The sequence below is a fragment of the Cotesia typhae genome, unplaced genomic scaffold (assembly GCF_013202065.1).
Source record: "Cotesia typhae breed Kobodo isofemale line unplaced genomic scaffold, CoteBio_Ctyphae contig_5, whole genome shotgun sequence".
Taxonomy (NCBI): Eukaryota; Metazoa; Arthropoda; class Insecta; order Hymenoptera; family Braconidae; genus Cotesia; species Cotesia typhae.
Window position 1 is genome coordinate 12880915 of NW_027423757.1, and position 12523 is coordinate 12893437.

At 28.3% G+C, this 12523-nt stretch overlaps 4 protein-coding genes across 6 annotated transcripts; 1 reads left to right on the plus strand and 3 right to left on the minus strand.

Annotated features, from left to right (window-relative positions):
* The first annotated feature begins 136 nt into the window (after window positions 1-136).
* LOC141531049 (phosphoserine aminotransferase) lies at window positions 137-3519 on the plus strand. The gene is made up of 10 exons (XM_074248540.1): window positions 137-272; window positions 413-540; window positions 846-1424; window positions 1814-1944; window positions 2012-2127; window positions 2198-2359; window positions 2439-2533; window positions 2603-2772; window positions 2977-3237; window positions 3302-3519. The coding sequence occupies exons 3-10, from the start codon at window positions 1359-1361 to the stop codon at window positions 3405-3407; spliced, it is 1107 nt and encodes a 368-aa protein (XP_074104641.1). The 5' UTR covers window positions 137-272; window positions 413-540; window positions 846-1358; the 3' UTR covers window positions 3408-3519.
* Window positions 3474-5105, minus strand: Mesh1 (Metazoan SpoT homolog-1). Of its 2 annotated transcripts, XM_074248546.1 has the most exons (4): window positions 4374-5105; window positions 3954-4285; window positions 3773-3866; window positions 3474-3689 (listed from the first exon to the last, which is right to left on the minus strand). In XM_074248546.1, the coding sequence occupies exons 1-4, from the start codon at window positions 4501-4503 to the stop codon at window positions 3685-3687; spliced, it is 561 nt and encodes a 186-aa protein (XP_074104647.1). In that variant the 5' UTR covers window positions 4504-5105; the 3' UTR covers window positions 3474-3684. The 2 variants fall into 2 exon arrangements, with proteins under 2 accessions (XP_074104647.1, XP_074104646.1); XM_074248545.1 differs by having other exon boundaries at window positions 3474-3866; window positions 4374-5103.
* Window positions 5106-5329: 224 nt separating this feature from the next.
* Window positions 5330-10322, minus strand: Afti (aftiphilin). Of its 2 annotated transcripts, XM_074248508.1 has the most exons (8): window positions 10016-10322; window positions 9461-9572; window positions 7571-9390; window positions 7253-7465; window positions 7035-7181; window positions 6842-6902; window positions 6515-6646; window positions 5330-6377 (listed from the first exon to the last, which is right to left on the minus strand). In XM_074248508.1, the coding sequence occupies exons 2-8, from the start codon at window positions 9561-9563 to the stop codon at window positions 5812-5814; spliced, it is 3042 nt and encodes a 1013-aa protein (XP_074104609.1). In that variant the 5' UTR covers window positions 9564-9572; window positions 10016-10322; the 3' UTR covers window positions 5330-5811. The 2 variants fall into 2 exon arrangements, with proteins under 2 accessions (XP_074104609.1, XP_074104610.1); XM_074248509.1 differs by lacking the exon at window positions 6515-6646.
* A 660-nt stretch (window positions 10323-10982) lies between these two features.
* Window positions 10983-12368, minus strand: LOC141531052 (SKA complex subunit 1). The gene is made up of 4 exons (XM_074248543.1): window positions 12077-12368; window positions 11885-12006; window positions 11337-11805; window positions 10983-11262 (listed from the first exon to the last, which is right to left on the minus strand). The coding sequence occupies exons 1-4, from the start codon at window positions 12159-12161 to the stop codon at window positions 11105-11107; spliced, it is 834 nt and encodes a 277-aa protein (XP_074104644.1). The 5' UTR covers window positions 12162-12368; the 3' UTR covers window positions 10983-11104.
* Between the last annotated feature and the right edge of the window lie 155 nt (window positions 12369-12523).

Here is a 12523-nt window from a genome sequence, read left to right on the forward strand (position 1 = left end):
CTGGCTGTTTTAATGTCTCGATTCGTATCTATAAAGGTGTAATTTCATGCTGACGCGCTCGACGAGCTCGACGCTGGCTTATTAGAGCGTCAAATGAGGTCACGTGGTATAATTTCGACTGGAACGCCATCTGAAATTAATGTAGCGTCAAATTTAAATCTAGCGTCAAAGCTAAACATTGTTTAGCTATTTAAATCGGGTATTGTAGCAAACAATTTTAATTGACATTATCAGCTGTTACTAGTGTTTTGAATAGTGCAATGGACTACGAGGTAAATATTCAGTAGTATTTAATCAGTAACTTTAACGATATAAAATATATGCATCGATAAGGATAATTCGCCCATTTAAATTAATAACTTAATTAAGCAATTATTGAATGAAATTATCGTGATTGATTTTTTATTTTTAGGAAATACAAATTGTTTATACGTGCGGTCTCTGTTAGACCATTTGTCCGTATAGTCCAAGGACATTCTTGTTTCAATGGTTACAAAAAAGTTTACGTGGATGACAATTATTATTTTTATCCTCTTTTAGGTAATTTATTTGAAATTAACATATAATAAACAAATATTTAATAAATATGAGTGATTGTATTAATATATTTCATTTTGTCGAATTACTTTTTGACACTCATATACCGACATTTGATATTTATAAGTTCCAGTCATTTCCTTATTTGCACTGACTTTAGGATATTAATTTTTTAACTTAGAAAGGTAAAACGTCTCATTAATATTTAATAATTGACAATTTGTAGATTTTTATTATTTATAACGCACACTTTATGTTTACGGGGTTAACGACTATTGACAGGTGGTATATTTTTTTTTTTTTTCCAGCGTTTTGAAGCTTGACGCTGCATTAATTTCAGATGGCGTTCCAGTCGAAATTATACCACGTGACCTCATTTGACGCTCTAAGCCAGCGTCACCAGCGTCGAGCGTCAGCATGAAATTGCACGTTTAAGGTTAATCGCATTCATAGAAACTATACTAGAGAACTACATATGTATGCTATCATCAACACGCATGCTCGTGGATTTAACCCGCGGCTGCTGGGAGAACTTCAAACATCTCACTTTTTGACATGACAACGCAATCTGTGTGCAATGATCTAGAATCAGCTGTTTCTGATCGATGGATCATTCACTTTATTCAATTGTCTGCTTTATCAACTTCAATTTTAAAATATGATAATTATCATTGCTTAAGATTAAACATACTTGGAGGTGGGAGATCCAGAAACCGGGTACTCGACGCTCTGGCTATATTTATTACCAATCACTTCTCGATCTGTCTCAGTCTCTTACTTTCGATCTCATCTTCTGGATAGCAATTAAAATATATTTCAATATGACACAAAATCAGAAGAAAGTTGTCATGAATTTTGGTGCTGGACCTGGCAAGCTTCCTGCAGAGGTATTTTATTAATTTACTTTTTTTTTTTTTATCAATTATCATTGAATAAATACTTGTTCTGAAAGAAAAAAAATTTATAACCGGTTCAATATCCTTAGATTAAATTAAAATTATATAAATAGTTCAAGATGATTTAAACCTTATCATGTTTTATAATATTTAAAATATATAAATACACTTTTAGATAATATGAGTGGTATACTTGGACATTATTATATTTATAATCGGTTATTTTTATATTTAAAGTATATCGCGTCATACGGGTGGTTATAAATTATTCGGATTTTTATTCCGAGTACAAAAGGTCGTCGAACTTTAAGACACAGCTTTTTTTTTTTTTTTTTTTTTTAAATAATTAAATTAGTTTTTTTAATATTTTATCAATGTAGGTTCTGAAAGAAGTTCAGGATGAGTTGATAGATTTTGGTAATACTGGAATAAGTATTCTAGAATTGAGCCACAGATCTGGAGATTATGCTAAAGTAAACCAAAATGCCCAGTATCATCTGCGAGATCTCTTGTACGTAATTTTAAATTGTTCGGGTTGAGTTGATGAATCTTTTAATTTAATTAATTGAAATTTATAGAGACATTCCGAGGAATTATAAAATTTTGTTCATGCAAGGCGGAGGAACTGGTCTCTTTGCTGCAGTGCCTCTCAACCTCATGAGTAAAACCGGAACGGCTGATTATGTTGTAACTGGTAATTATTTTATTTTATTTTATATAATTTAAAACTTTAAATAGATTAATATTGAATAATTATTTTTCAGGCTCGTGGTCGTCAAAAGCAGCTAAAGAGGCCGAAAAATATGGAAAAGTAAATATTGTTCATCCCAAGATGAGTAAATACACTGGAATACCAGACGTATCGACGTGGAAGCTTGATCCCAATGCTTCATACTTGTATTACTGTTCCAACGAAACAATTCACGGTTAGCATTAACCTTTAATATCAATTATATAATTTGTTTTTATTTCTTATCAATTTAATTACTAAATATATTTTTTAAGGTGTTGAATTTGACTTTGTACCTGAAACAAATGGAGTTCCTATTGTAGCAGACATGTCTTCAAATATTCTTACTCGGAAATTCGATGTCTCTAAGGTAATTTAAATAAATAAATTTTTTTATTTAAATATATTAACTATAAAATTTGAATAATATACTTTTTAGTTTGGAGTAATTTATGCGGGAGCCCAAAAAAATTTCGGGCCATCTGGAGTGACTGTTGTGATTGTACGTGAAGATCTTTTAGGCAATTCAATGACAGTGTGTCCGTCTGTCCTTGATTTTACAGTGGTCGCTCAAAATAATTCAATCTACAATACACCACCGACCTTCCAGTAAGTCAGCTTCAATTAAATATTCGTGTCAATAGCTTTTAAGATTATATTAGTTACGTAATGAGTGTCATACGACCACCAATGGACTTTTATCGAATGATAAATATGACGCTCATTGATTACATTTTTATTCTGTCCTTATTTCACCACAATAATTTTTTACCAACAAAACAAGATAATATTTTTAATTAATTTCTTTACCAGAGTTTACTTTATTGAACGCGTGTTTGAATGGATCAAGAGAAATGGAGGAGTCAAGGGAATGGAAGAGCTTGCTATTAAAAAGAGTAGCCTCATTTATGATGTTATTAAAGGCTCTAATGGCTTTTATTCCTGTCCTATTGAACCAAATGCCAGAAGTCGCATGAATTTACCATTCAAAATCGGCAACAACAATGAAGATTTAGAGAAGGAATTCCTTGCAGGTGCTTCCAAGCTTGGGATGCTTCAATTAAAGGGCCACAGGTAAATTAAATATATATTATATTAATATAAATATTTAGTTACTAAATAAAAATTATTATATTAGATCTGTTGGAGGGATAAGAGCATCTTTATACAATGCAGTTACTTTTGAAGAAGCCACAGCACTTGCCAACTACATGAAAGAATTTCACAAAATTCACGGCCTATAAAATTACATCCATAGCAGTGGATTATTAATTTTTTTTTTTTTTTTTTAAATATAAAAACTCAATTCCTTGTATTTTTTATAATTTTATTAATAAAAAATAAGCAATTATATTATTTTATATACAGGCAACTTTTATAGAGTTTAAATAAATAAAAAAATTTACTATAAAAATACCTGTTTGAGAAAATTGCTGTTTGTGTTTAATTATCTATTATCAGATAATCTCGGAGTAGTCTTTATTTTTCATCATCGTAATTAGAATGAGAAAATCACCGGGATCACCCTTAAATTGTTAAAAAAATAATCAACTCTTCGCAGATGATTTAAAAAAAACAAAATTTAAATATTCTATTGCCCATTGAATACCATTTGATTTTGGCTGTTGAGATAATATTTCGTCAAATATATTCTCCAATTTCTCATTGGTACCTCGGCAACCTTGAATTACGTCTTTAGACCACTAAAATAATTCTCAATAATTACAGCCAAGCTGACGTAGTTTAATTAATAATTAATAAAAAAAAAAAAAATTAAATAAGACAGGTACCTGGAAATAATTTTGGACACGAGTACTTGTCCAGCCGACTGGTGTACATCTCTGAATATCTCTAAGGTTGTAAATTTTATCGGCTAGCTTAACGAGTTTAGCCTCGTGACTTATGTGCGGTGTGTGTACCACCTGCAAACGTTTACGTTCTTGGCTCGGCAGTGACTTGTCGTCAGTAACTTCCGCGACAATTGATTTTATTTTGGGACCAAACTCACGCTCGATTTCTTCTATTGATGTGTCAGTATCTTCAACAGTGTCGTGCAACAGTGCTGCGACAATAACATTTGGATCATAGACCTTGCCTTCTTCAGTTAAAATATTAGCAACACCTAAATAAATAAAATTAAACTTAAAATAATATTTTAAGTATAACCTTTATTAAATTATTTAATTTGATAAATCTAATTATTGACATACCTATAGGATGATTAATATACGGTGTTGCTTCATAATCATGTCGTCGCTGATTTTTATGTTTTTTAGCAGCAAAGTTTATACATTTTATGATTAATGATAATAAATCATTTTTCGATAATTCGTTGGACATTTTTATATAAATTAATAAAAAAACTTTAATCACGAGGTTCAAGAGCACGATTCCTCTCGATGAGTGGCAATGACCGATTGACCTACAATTTATTTACATCAGCTTATTTTATAAATTTTGCCAAGTAACCTATACCGTATAGATAAAAGCGCGGCAAATTTAATTTAATTTAAAACTTATCTATAACTTGATCATTTTTTAATTTTATTTAACAAAAAAATTTAATTTTCATAATTTATTAATTAACTTTTAAATAAAAATAAATTTAACACTAACTAAATTTATTAATTATCTAGAATACATGGTATTCCCGACTTGAGAGTTTTAATATTAAGTACATCATACAGTTAAATTCTTGAACGAGTCAGGAACATGAATTATATGATAAAAAATATTATCATTTTCATATTAATTAATTAATAATTATTATTAACATATTAACGGATACATTCTGCATTGTTATTTATTGCAAATATACATAATGGATTTTTATTATTTATTTTAGCCAACTTAATTATTCATTGACTCAAGAGTTATTATTGTATAATTAATGATTATCGTTATCGAAAATTTTTTAGGTAAGTTGATTAAAATTTTCAGTAGCAATAGCAATAATTAACTTTATATATGGTACAAATTCTAAATTCTTTTATAATATATATATATATATATATATATATATATATATATATATATATATATATATATATATATATTTATGTTACTAATTATTAATTATTATTATTATTATTATTATAAACACAACATCAGTATGGAATATTTTATAAATATTTTTTTTTACATGGAACAGAACGTCGACTAGATGACGGTTAATATTATAAATTTTATTTTTTAAATAAATCCCTTGGCAATAAGCTAATAAAATTTCTCTGCTGTTTAATTAAAAACGGAAAAAAAAAAAAAAACAACGATAGTCTTTATTTACAGTGATGTTAATACCGAGTCTCTAAAAAAAAATAATAATACATGATTAAAATATCTATGTGATGAATTGTTAAACTGCCTTTAAAAAATAATAATAAAAATACTAAGTAAATACATTAAACTTTTTTTTTTTGATTGGTCTGAACACAAGCTTTTAATACAAGTTGTAATTTATTCTTTTTTTTTTTTTTTTTTTTTTAAATCCCTTAATTCATAGTTATAATAATAATCATAATAAAATAATAATAATAGCAGTAATAAAAAAAAAATTATTACTGTTATTAATATTTTTTTAAAATACTCAAGACAACCTTTAATATAATCAAGATATTAAATAAAAACTCGTATTCAGACCGACGTAACTCAACCAGGCATTTTACGATTTATCATAGCACCTAGATCCTGAACAATTTGTTTTTGTTCAGGATTAAATAGCAGCGTTCTTGCACTGAGAAATGATAAATCAGGCAATTGTTTGAGCACTCGTACGGTTTCAGCTTGAACTACCATTGGTCTTCCATAACGATCCATAACTGTGTGCTGCTCTGGCAAATTCTCACGTTTAACAGTCGCTATTTTACGACTGTACTCTTTCGCAGGGTCAACTTTAATTGACTCAGCTCTAGTGTCAATTTTACTGATGGTACCGGCGGTCGTTGAATATGATTTACCAGTACCACCACTGCTCGTTGGTACTTGTTGATTAATTTTATCTGTTCGTAATTTTTGATTGACACTTTTCTTGGTTGTAGCCTCACCAGTTTCAGATTTTTTCTTCCAATCAACTGTATTGGGTCCCGACAATGGTTCTATTATTTTGGGTAATTGTGATGATGCTCTTGCTGGGTTCATTAATTCACTTTCCATTAATTCTAATGAGCTTGTCTTTGAATGATTTTGCTCTTGCTCATGTGAATTTTGAGTATTACCTAAATTGATACATAAAATAAAATAAAATTAAATAGCTAATAAAAAAAATAATAGAGTTTAATTTAATGATATGATAATGAGAAAAAAATATTTGAAATAATTTATCGGTGCAAGGATTATTAGCTTAAACACTTACTGAAGTATATGGAGCTCCTGTTACAAGCAGCGTGATGGTGATAGGATTCGGAATGTGCGGAGTAATGTGGAGTTAACAGAGGATCAAAAGGATATAACAAGTCCAGAGTTAGGAGAGACGAAAGACCACCACCTGGTAGTTCCATTTAATCATGATAATTATTTGTGTTTTTGTGCCCAATCACACAAGTGAGAATAAATAAAAACAAAGCAAAGGATAAGCGAGTAAATAAGTCAGTGGTAGGACAATGGGTAATAAATCAATAACAGAATATATAATCATTAGATATTATTTTAACTTTAAGTTCATTTATGAATTTATACTCACTTGCATCGAGGGGATTTACTAGACCGGAACTATTCCAATCGAATTGAGCTGCCGGTACTTCCTATAAATAAATATATATATATATATATATATATATATATATATATATATATATTTTTTTTTTTTTTTTTTTTTAATAACATTTATTATATTTACTGTAGAATGGATGTTTTATTTAATAAAAAATATTTACCTCGCTATTGGTTAAAGTGTGTTGCTTAGTAGAATTTGATGTTGATGGCTGTTGAGTTTCGGAAGAAGCTTTGGTGGGTTCCAAGGGCGCAAATCCCAAATTAGCCGCAAATCTTGGAATGTTTGGATTCCATCGAGGTCCAAATAGCTGTAAAAATATTTATTAGATTCTGTAGGGTGAATCGTTGAGTTAATAAATAATTCAATAAATAAACTTACAATATTTCGAGAATCAATACCGAGGGCTCCGAGGAGGACATTGTTACTAACACTATTAGTCCACTGATAAGACAAGGCATTTGTCTCTTCAATGCGTTTTAGTGACTCCCACAAGTCATCGGCTTCATTAATTAATGGCTTTACATCAATCTCTGAAATTTCTGGAGTTTCGGGGAACATTGATTTTATTATGTCCTCTATTTTATTGGCGACCTATAAAGTACAATATACATTTATTAATTTTCAAAATTAATATAATAATTCTATTTAAAATTTTTTAAAATTAATTAATTACTAAAAAAATATCTCTAGACTTACATTCTTGTTATCTATTCGACTAATTGACTCTTTAATATTTATTTGGGGTGTTTCTACAACAGCAGAACTAGTGCAAAAATCATCAAAGTCATCAAAATCATCGTTATCTTGACTTGAGGCGACTGGCGCTTGGATATTTGGCGTCCATTCTTGATTTGCAGCTGCTGGTACACTGGAAAAATCAGCAAAGTCTCCAAAATCATCGTCATCATTAATATCATTTTGATCCTTCCATTCTGTAACTGTTGAGGTTTGTTGTATTGTTGGTTCTGATAATTTATTGCTACTGGGAATGATTGTTGTTACTGTTGTGGCAATTTTAAATGGTTGATAAGTTGAAAAATGATCGTAATCATTATTTATTTGATCATCACTCGACGATATTTCTTCTGACAGTGAATTTGTTTCAGCAATTTTCTCTGGGAAAATATCTGTTGATTCTAATACATTTAATTCACTGGTTGATTTTGTTTCTGTACACTGATAATCTATGAAATTTGTAAAATCACAGTCATTATTTTCACTACTATCATTAATTTTTAATTTTTCTAAATCATTTTTTATCGAATTTTTATTATCATTTTGATTATTTTCAATATTGACTACTGTATTATTAAAATCACTAAAATTACTAAAATTACTAAAATCACTAAAATCATTATCATGGTCATTATAATTATCTTGAATACTATTTATATTATTATCAAGACCCTCCAACGGTGGAATGTCAACGTCAATACCATTATCTTGTACTTTATTAACACAGGAATTATTATGCGTAGGTAAAATATTTTTATCAAAATCAAAATTAAAATCAACAAAACCATCACTACTCTTTATTTTATTTTCAGAATCATTATTTTCAGATTCTTCAATATCATGATCGATTTCTGATATCGTAAAATTATTGACATAGTCATTGTTATTGCCGTGAGCGATAAGAAAACTCGAAAAGTCTGATGAGATATCTTGAAAAAATTCATCAACCTTATCTTCTTGATTATCAACTATTCTAATTGACTCATTTCCATCAAAATTATTAGAGGTTTCTATATTTTTTTTCTCTGCTATCATCTCAACCTCAATACCTTTATCTTGAAAAGTTTCAAAGATCTGATGCTTAGGTGAATTCAATTCAGAGTCAGGATTGTCATTTGAACCAGGACTGTCGCACTCCAGTGAATTATTGTAATTATCATAATCATAAAAATCATTATCCAAATCGGGATTTGATTCACTGACAACTGTGGGATCATCAAGTATTAAACTCAACGGTTCATGCTCATCATTAATTTCGATATTATTATGTGAATCCTCTCGATCACTTACAGTCTTTAAACTTTCAGCTAAACTACTATTGTTACTACTTACTACATCACCATTTATAGATAAATTAGTTTTATCTAAATTAGCTTGATTACAAATATCGTTGGTACTACTTCTATTGCTCTCATAAACAGACTTTTTATTACTTGAAATATTTCGTGAAATTTCATCTATATTTAAATCTCTATTCTTTATAAAATCCAAATTATTATCATCATTAACTTTGTTGGTATTATTTTTTAAATTACCACTACACGTCCTAATATCTAACTTTATAATGCTCACAGTGTCGTCTATTTTTTCCACTGTTAAAATATCCTCATCGTTACAAAGCCTGAGAATATCATCACCATTATCATCACCACGCGTCGACACATCAATAGCTGGAGAATAGTCACTGGTTCCGTTAACCATTGGAGAAGCTATAACTGATAGAGTTGGAGTCTGAATCGGAGTAAGTATTTTTTGTGGGGACTCTGAGGTCGTTGATGATCCTGAAAAATTTTTTTTAATCATAATAACATTGATTATTAATTTAAAATTAAAAAAAATTAAAATACCTACCATCAATTCCACCAGCTGCGTAATCACCAAACTCATCATCGTCACTTTCCCGACAATTATCGAGAGGTGGAGGCGTCGAACTGACAAGTGGTGGAAACGCCATCCTCAGAATCTAACAACAGTACCCATCAAGAAAATTAATTAACAATTAAAATGATTTGGTAATCTGTAGACTATGGATTAATACAAAATGATTTATTGAGTAATTTTCTATTCACACAAGGACAAATTTTTTAATTTTACTAATTTTTTTTTCAGTAAATTAATCAATCACTCTCTACAATGTTAAATTTATTTCTGTGCAATTGAATAAATAATTTAATATATTAATATCAACACGTATTGATTATTTATTGAAATTCAATTAATAATGTCCAAGGTTATATCAATAATAAATAAAATTCATTGATTTGCCTTTATAATTTTCTTTGTTAATAATTATAAAAATTTTTTTCACCTGATTTTACCAAGCTATAGGTTATAATGATAAATCAGTATTTATTTAAACAATAATAAAGTTACTTGTGGGATATTTATGATAAATAATTAACAAACCTGTTTTTAGTTTGGTGTATTGTTCGTTGTCTCGTTGTCGATGGTAATTGTATTACCTCCAGTTGTTTTTTTATCTGCTCGTACCTGATGGCATATTATTATCATCACTATAACTGCCTGTGTGCAGACAATTGTTGTACCGTGATAAAAATTTATATAAAATAAAATTATCGTGACTGTGAACCAAGTATTTGTGATAATTATTTCGACACTCGCTGATAAATAATGTAATAATTTAACATAAGATAAATCCAGGTATTTTAAAATGTATACGTATACTATACACTAATATGGTTGCAGTAGAGGTGGTTCTGTGTGACAAATTACAAGATACTATTTTATATAAAAGAATCACATATCACATCCAGTAATCACTGTCCATGTTATCACCTGTTCTTATTTTACGGCCATCATCGTTACTAGTTTCAGATATATGCGATGAGGTATATACTTTAGTCTACTCCAGATCTACATACCTATATATACCTACACAAATTAATAACACTAACTGTTTGCTTGCTTTACTTTCTATTTCACGCGACTGACTGGTAACTTGCGCAGCAGCCGTCACTTTTTGTCACGTGTTAAAATAAACGTCACTCCAAAATTACCAGTTTCGTGATAATTAATAAATTAATTGAATTAAAGTACTGAGTCATTTGTAAAAATTTAAAACGAACAATTATGTAAAAATAAAATTAATATGTCACGTGTACTATCGATTATTGTTTTCTTTGAGTATCGATAGCAGAGAGCGCGGAATTTGAATTTTTTTCCTGATTAAAATTACATAATACTGAAATCAAGAGACATAATAATTTTTTTATTTTATTTAAAAAAATTAATTTATTTATTATTAGATGTCTGTTTTATACAGTAAAAATTAATAGGATAAATAAATCAGTGATAAAGTTATCGTCGGAGAGGTAAAAAATATTATTAAAAATAAATAAAATAATAAGGAAAGTTTATAATTTTGTTATTATTTATTATAATTTGTAAAAAATTTTATTTTATAAAATATATTTTATTCCTATTCTTATAGTTTTAATTTATTTTTTAAAAACAGTAAAAAAAATTTTTTATTAATTAGTTAGTTATAACTTCATAAATTACAACTTTTCCAATTCTAATTTCTTTGATTCGCTTACAATGCCTCAGTATAGTCAGATTGTTCAATTTCATTTTATCAAGTTTAGTTTTTGTTTCTCGATAGTAATCATCGCCTGTAAAAAAATATTTTCGCTCTGAAAAACAAATAATTAATTAAAATAAAATTATTTTTATATATTCTAAACATAATAAAAAGCAATATTTGTACCTTTGTTTGGATACACGTCGGTCTCTTTTTTTTTTAAATACAAATATAAATCCAGTTCGCCTTTTTTCCGTGCTCCGACTTTTCCCAAGCTCAATAATGAATATTTAGACTTGAGAATTTGATTAATAACCGTAATAAAGTTATTTATATGCGTAACAGTGTGCCTTCCAATCATGTACTTTGGTATTTTTGAAAATTCTATCGTATTAAGAAGCTCAATATGATAAGAATCTTCATTGTCTTTAAAAAGCGTTTTTTTACAATCCTTTTGAAACGGAAGAAACTCTGTAGGATCAATGACAGTGTCAGGCTTAGCTGGTGTAAATTTTTGCTCCACAAGAACGGAGTTTGCATTCTTATTTTGTTCAATTTTTTCATAAACTTTGGTTGTCATGTTTAAGCTTGGGGGAAAATTTTCCAGCATGTGTGACACTTTTTCATCATAAGTGTTCAAAAGTTGAATCAGATTCTCCAAATTAAATGTATAATTAATTTTTCTATCAAACAATAAAATATTAGAGAAGTAGTCATTAAAACTGAATTATTACCTCAATTCCTTGATTCTGTTCCTTCATGTAGTCAAACTTTTGTTTTAAACAGCTGATTTGAATTTTTATCGAGTCCACTGTAGGTTTTAGTTCACTCCGAACGATATCCAGTTCTGATTTATCTAAAAACATTTTTAATCATTGTAAATATAATAGTAAAAAATTATAAAAAATAAATTTAATGATTCTTACGTTTAATAAAATTTGTTGCTGTTGTTAAATTATTTATTCTTTTTAATTTACTCCATAAAACATTCTCAAGATTGTTTTCTGCCATTTTAAGGTTAACAGTATTATTGTATTTATTTATTATATAAACTTTTACACTTTATTATTTAGAATTTACACGCAACTTTTTAAATTTATTTAATTAATTATTTAATATATTTAAAGAGTAATTAATTTTAAGAGTTATCAATTATCTTAATGTTATAATAAAAATAATAACACAGTCGCGTTGATTTTATTTAAAAACTCCAACTGTTTATTTGGACGCCGGTGAAAGCTTGACCGCCCTCTTGAGAGTAAAATTTTAAGTAAAATTCAAGAAAATCAATCTTATCGATCCACGGTAAGAAAATCTAAAAAATTTTAATCTATATATATCTAATGTATATAAAATAAATTAATTATAGATTA

Bases quoted from the DNA above. Each gene is read 5' to 3' on its own strand.
- LOC141531049 (XM_074248540.1), top strand. From the start codon at position 1,359: ATGACACAAAATCAGAAGAAAGTTGTCATGAATTTTGGTGCTGGACCT. The intron at 1,425-1,813 runs GTATTTTATTAA...TTATCAATGTAG, and splicing joins CTGGCAAGCTTCCTGCAGAG to GTTCTGAAAGAAGTTCAGGA. The intron at 2,128-2,197 runs GTAATTATTTTA...ATTATTTTTCAG, and splicing joins GGCTGATTATGTTGTAACTG to GCTCGTGGTCGTCAAAAGCA.
- LOC141531052 (XM_074248543.1), bottom strand. From the start codon at position 12,161: ATGGCAGAAAACAATCTTGAGAATGTTTTATGGAGTAAATTAAAAAGA. The intron at 12,007-12,076 runs GTAAGAATCATT...AAATGTTTTTAG, and splicing joins AGCAACAAATTTTATTAAAC to ATAAATCAGAACTGGATATC. The intron at 11,806-11,884 runs GTAATAATTCAG...TTTAATTTGGAG, and splicing joins AACAGAATCAAGGAATTGAG to AATCTGATTCAACTTTTGAA.
- Mesh1 (XM_074248545.1), bottom strand. From the start codon at position 4,503: ATGTCCAACGAATTATCGAAAAATGATTTATTATCATTAATCATAAAA. The intron at 4,286-4,373 runs GTATGTCAATAA...TTATTTATTTAG, and splicing joins GTATATTAATCATCCTATAG to GTGTTGCTAATATTTTAACT. The intron at 3,867-3,953 runs GTACCTGTCTTA...GAATTATTTTAG, and splicing joins GTGTCCAAAATTATTTCCAG to TGGTCTAAAGACGTAATTCA.
- Afti (XM_074248508.1), bottom strand. From the start codon at position 9,563: ATGGCGTTTCCACCACTTGTCAGTTCGACGCCTCCACCTCTCGATAAT. The intron at 7,466-7,570 runs GTAAGTCTAGAG...TGTACTTTATAG, and splicing joins GTCGAATAGATAACAAGAAT to GTCGCCAATAAAATAGAGGA. The intron at 6,903-7,034 runs GTAAATATTTTT...ATTTATTTATAG, and splicing joins ACACTTTAACCAATAGCGAG to GAAGTACCGGCAGCTCAATT.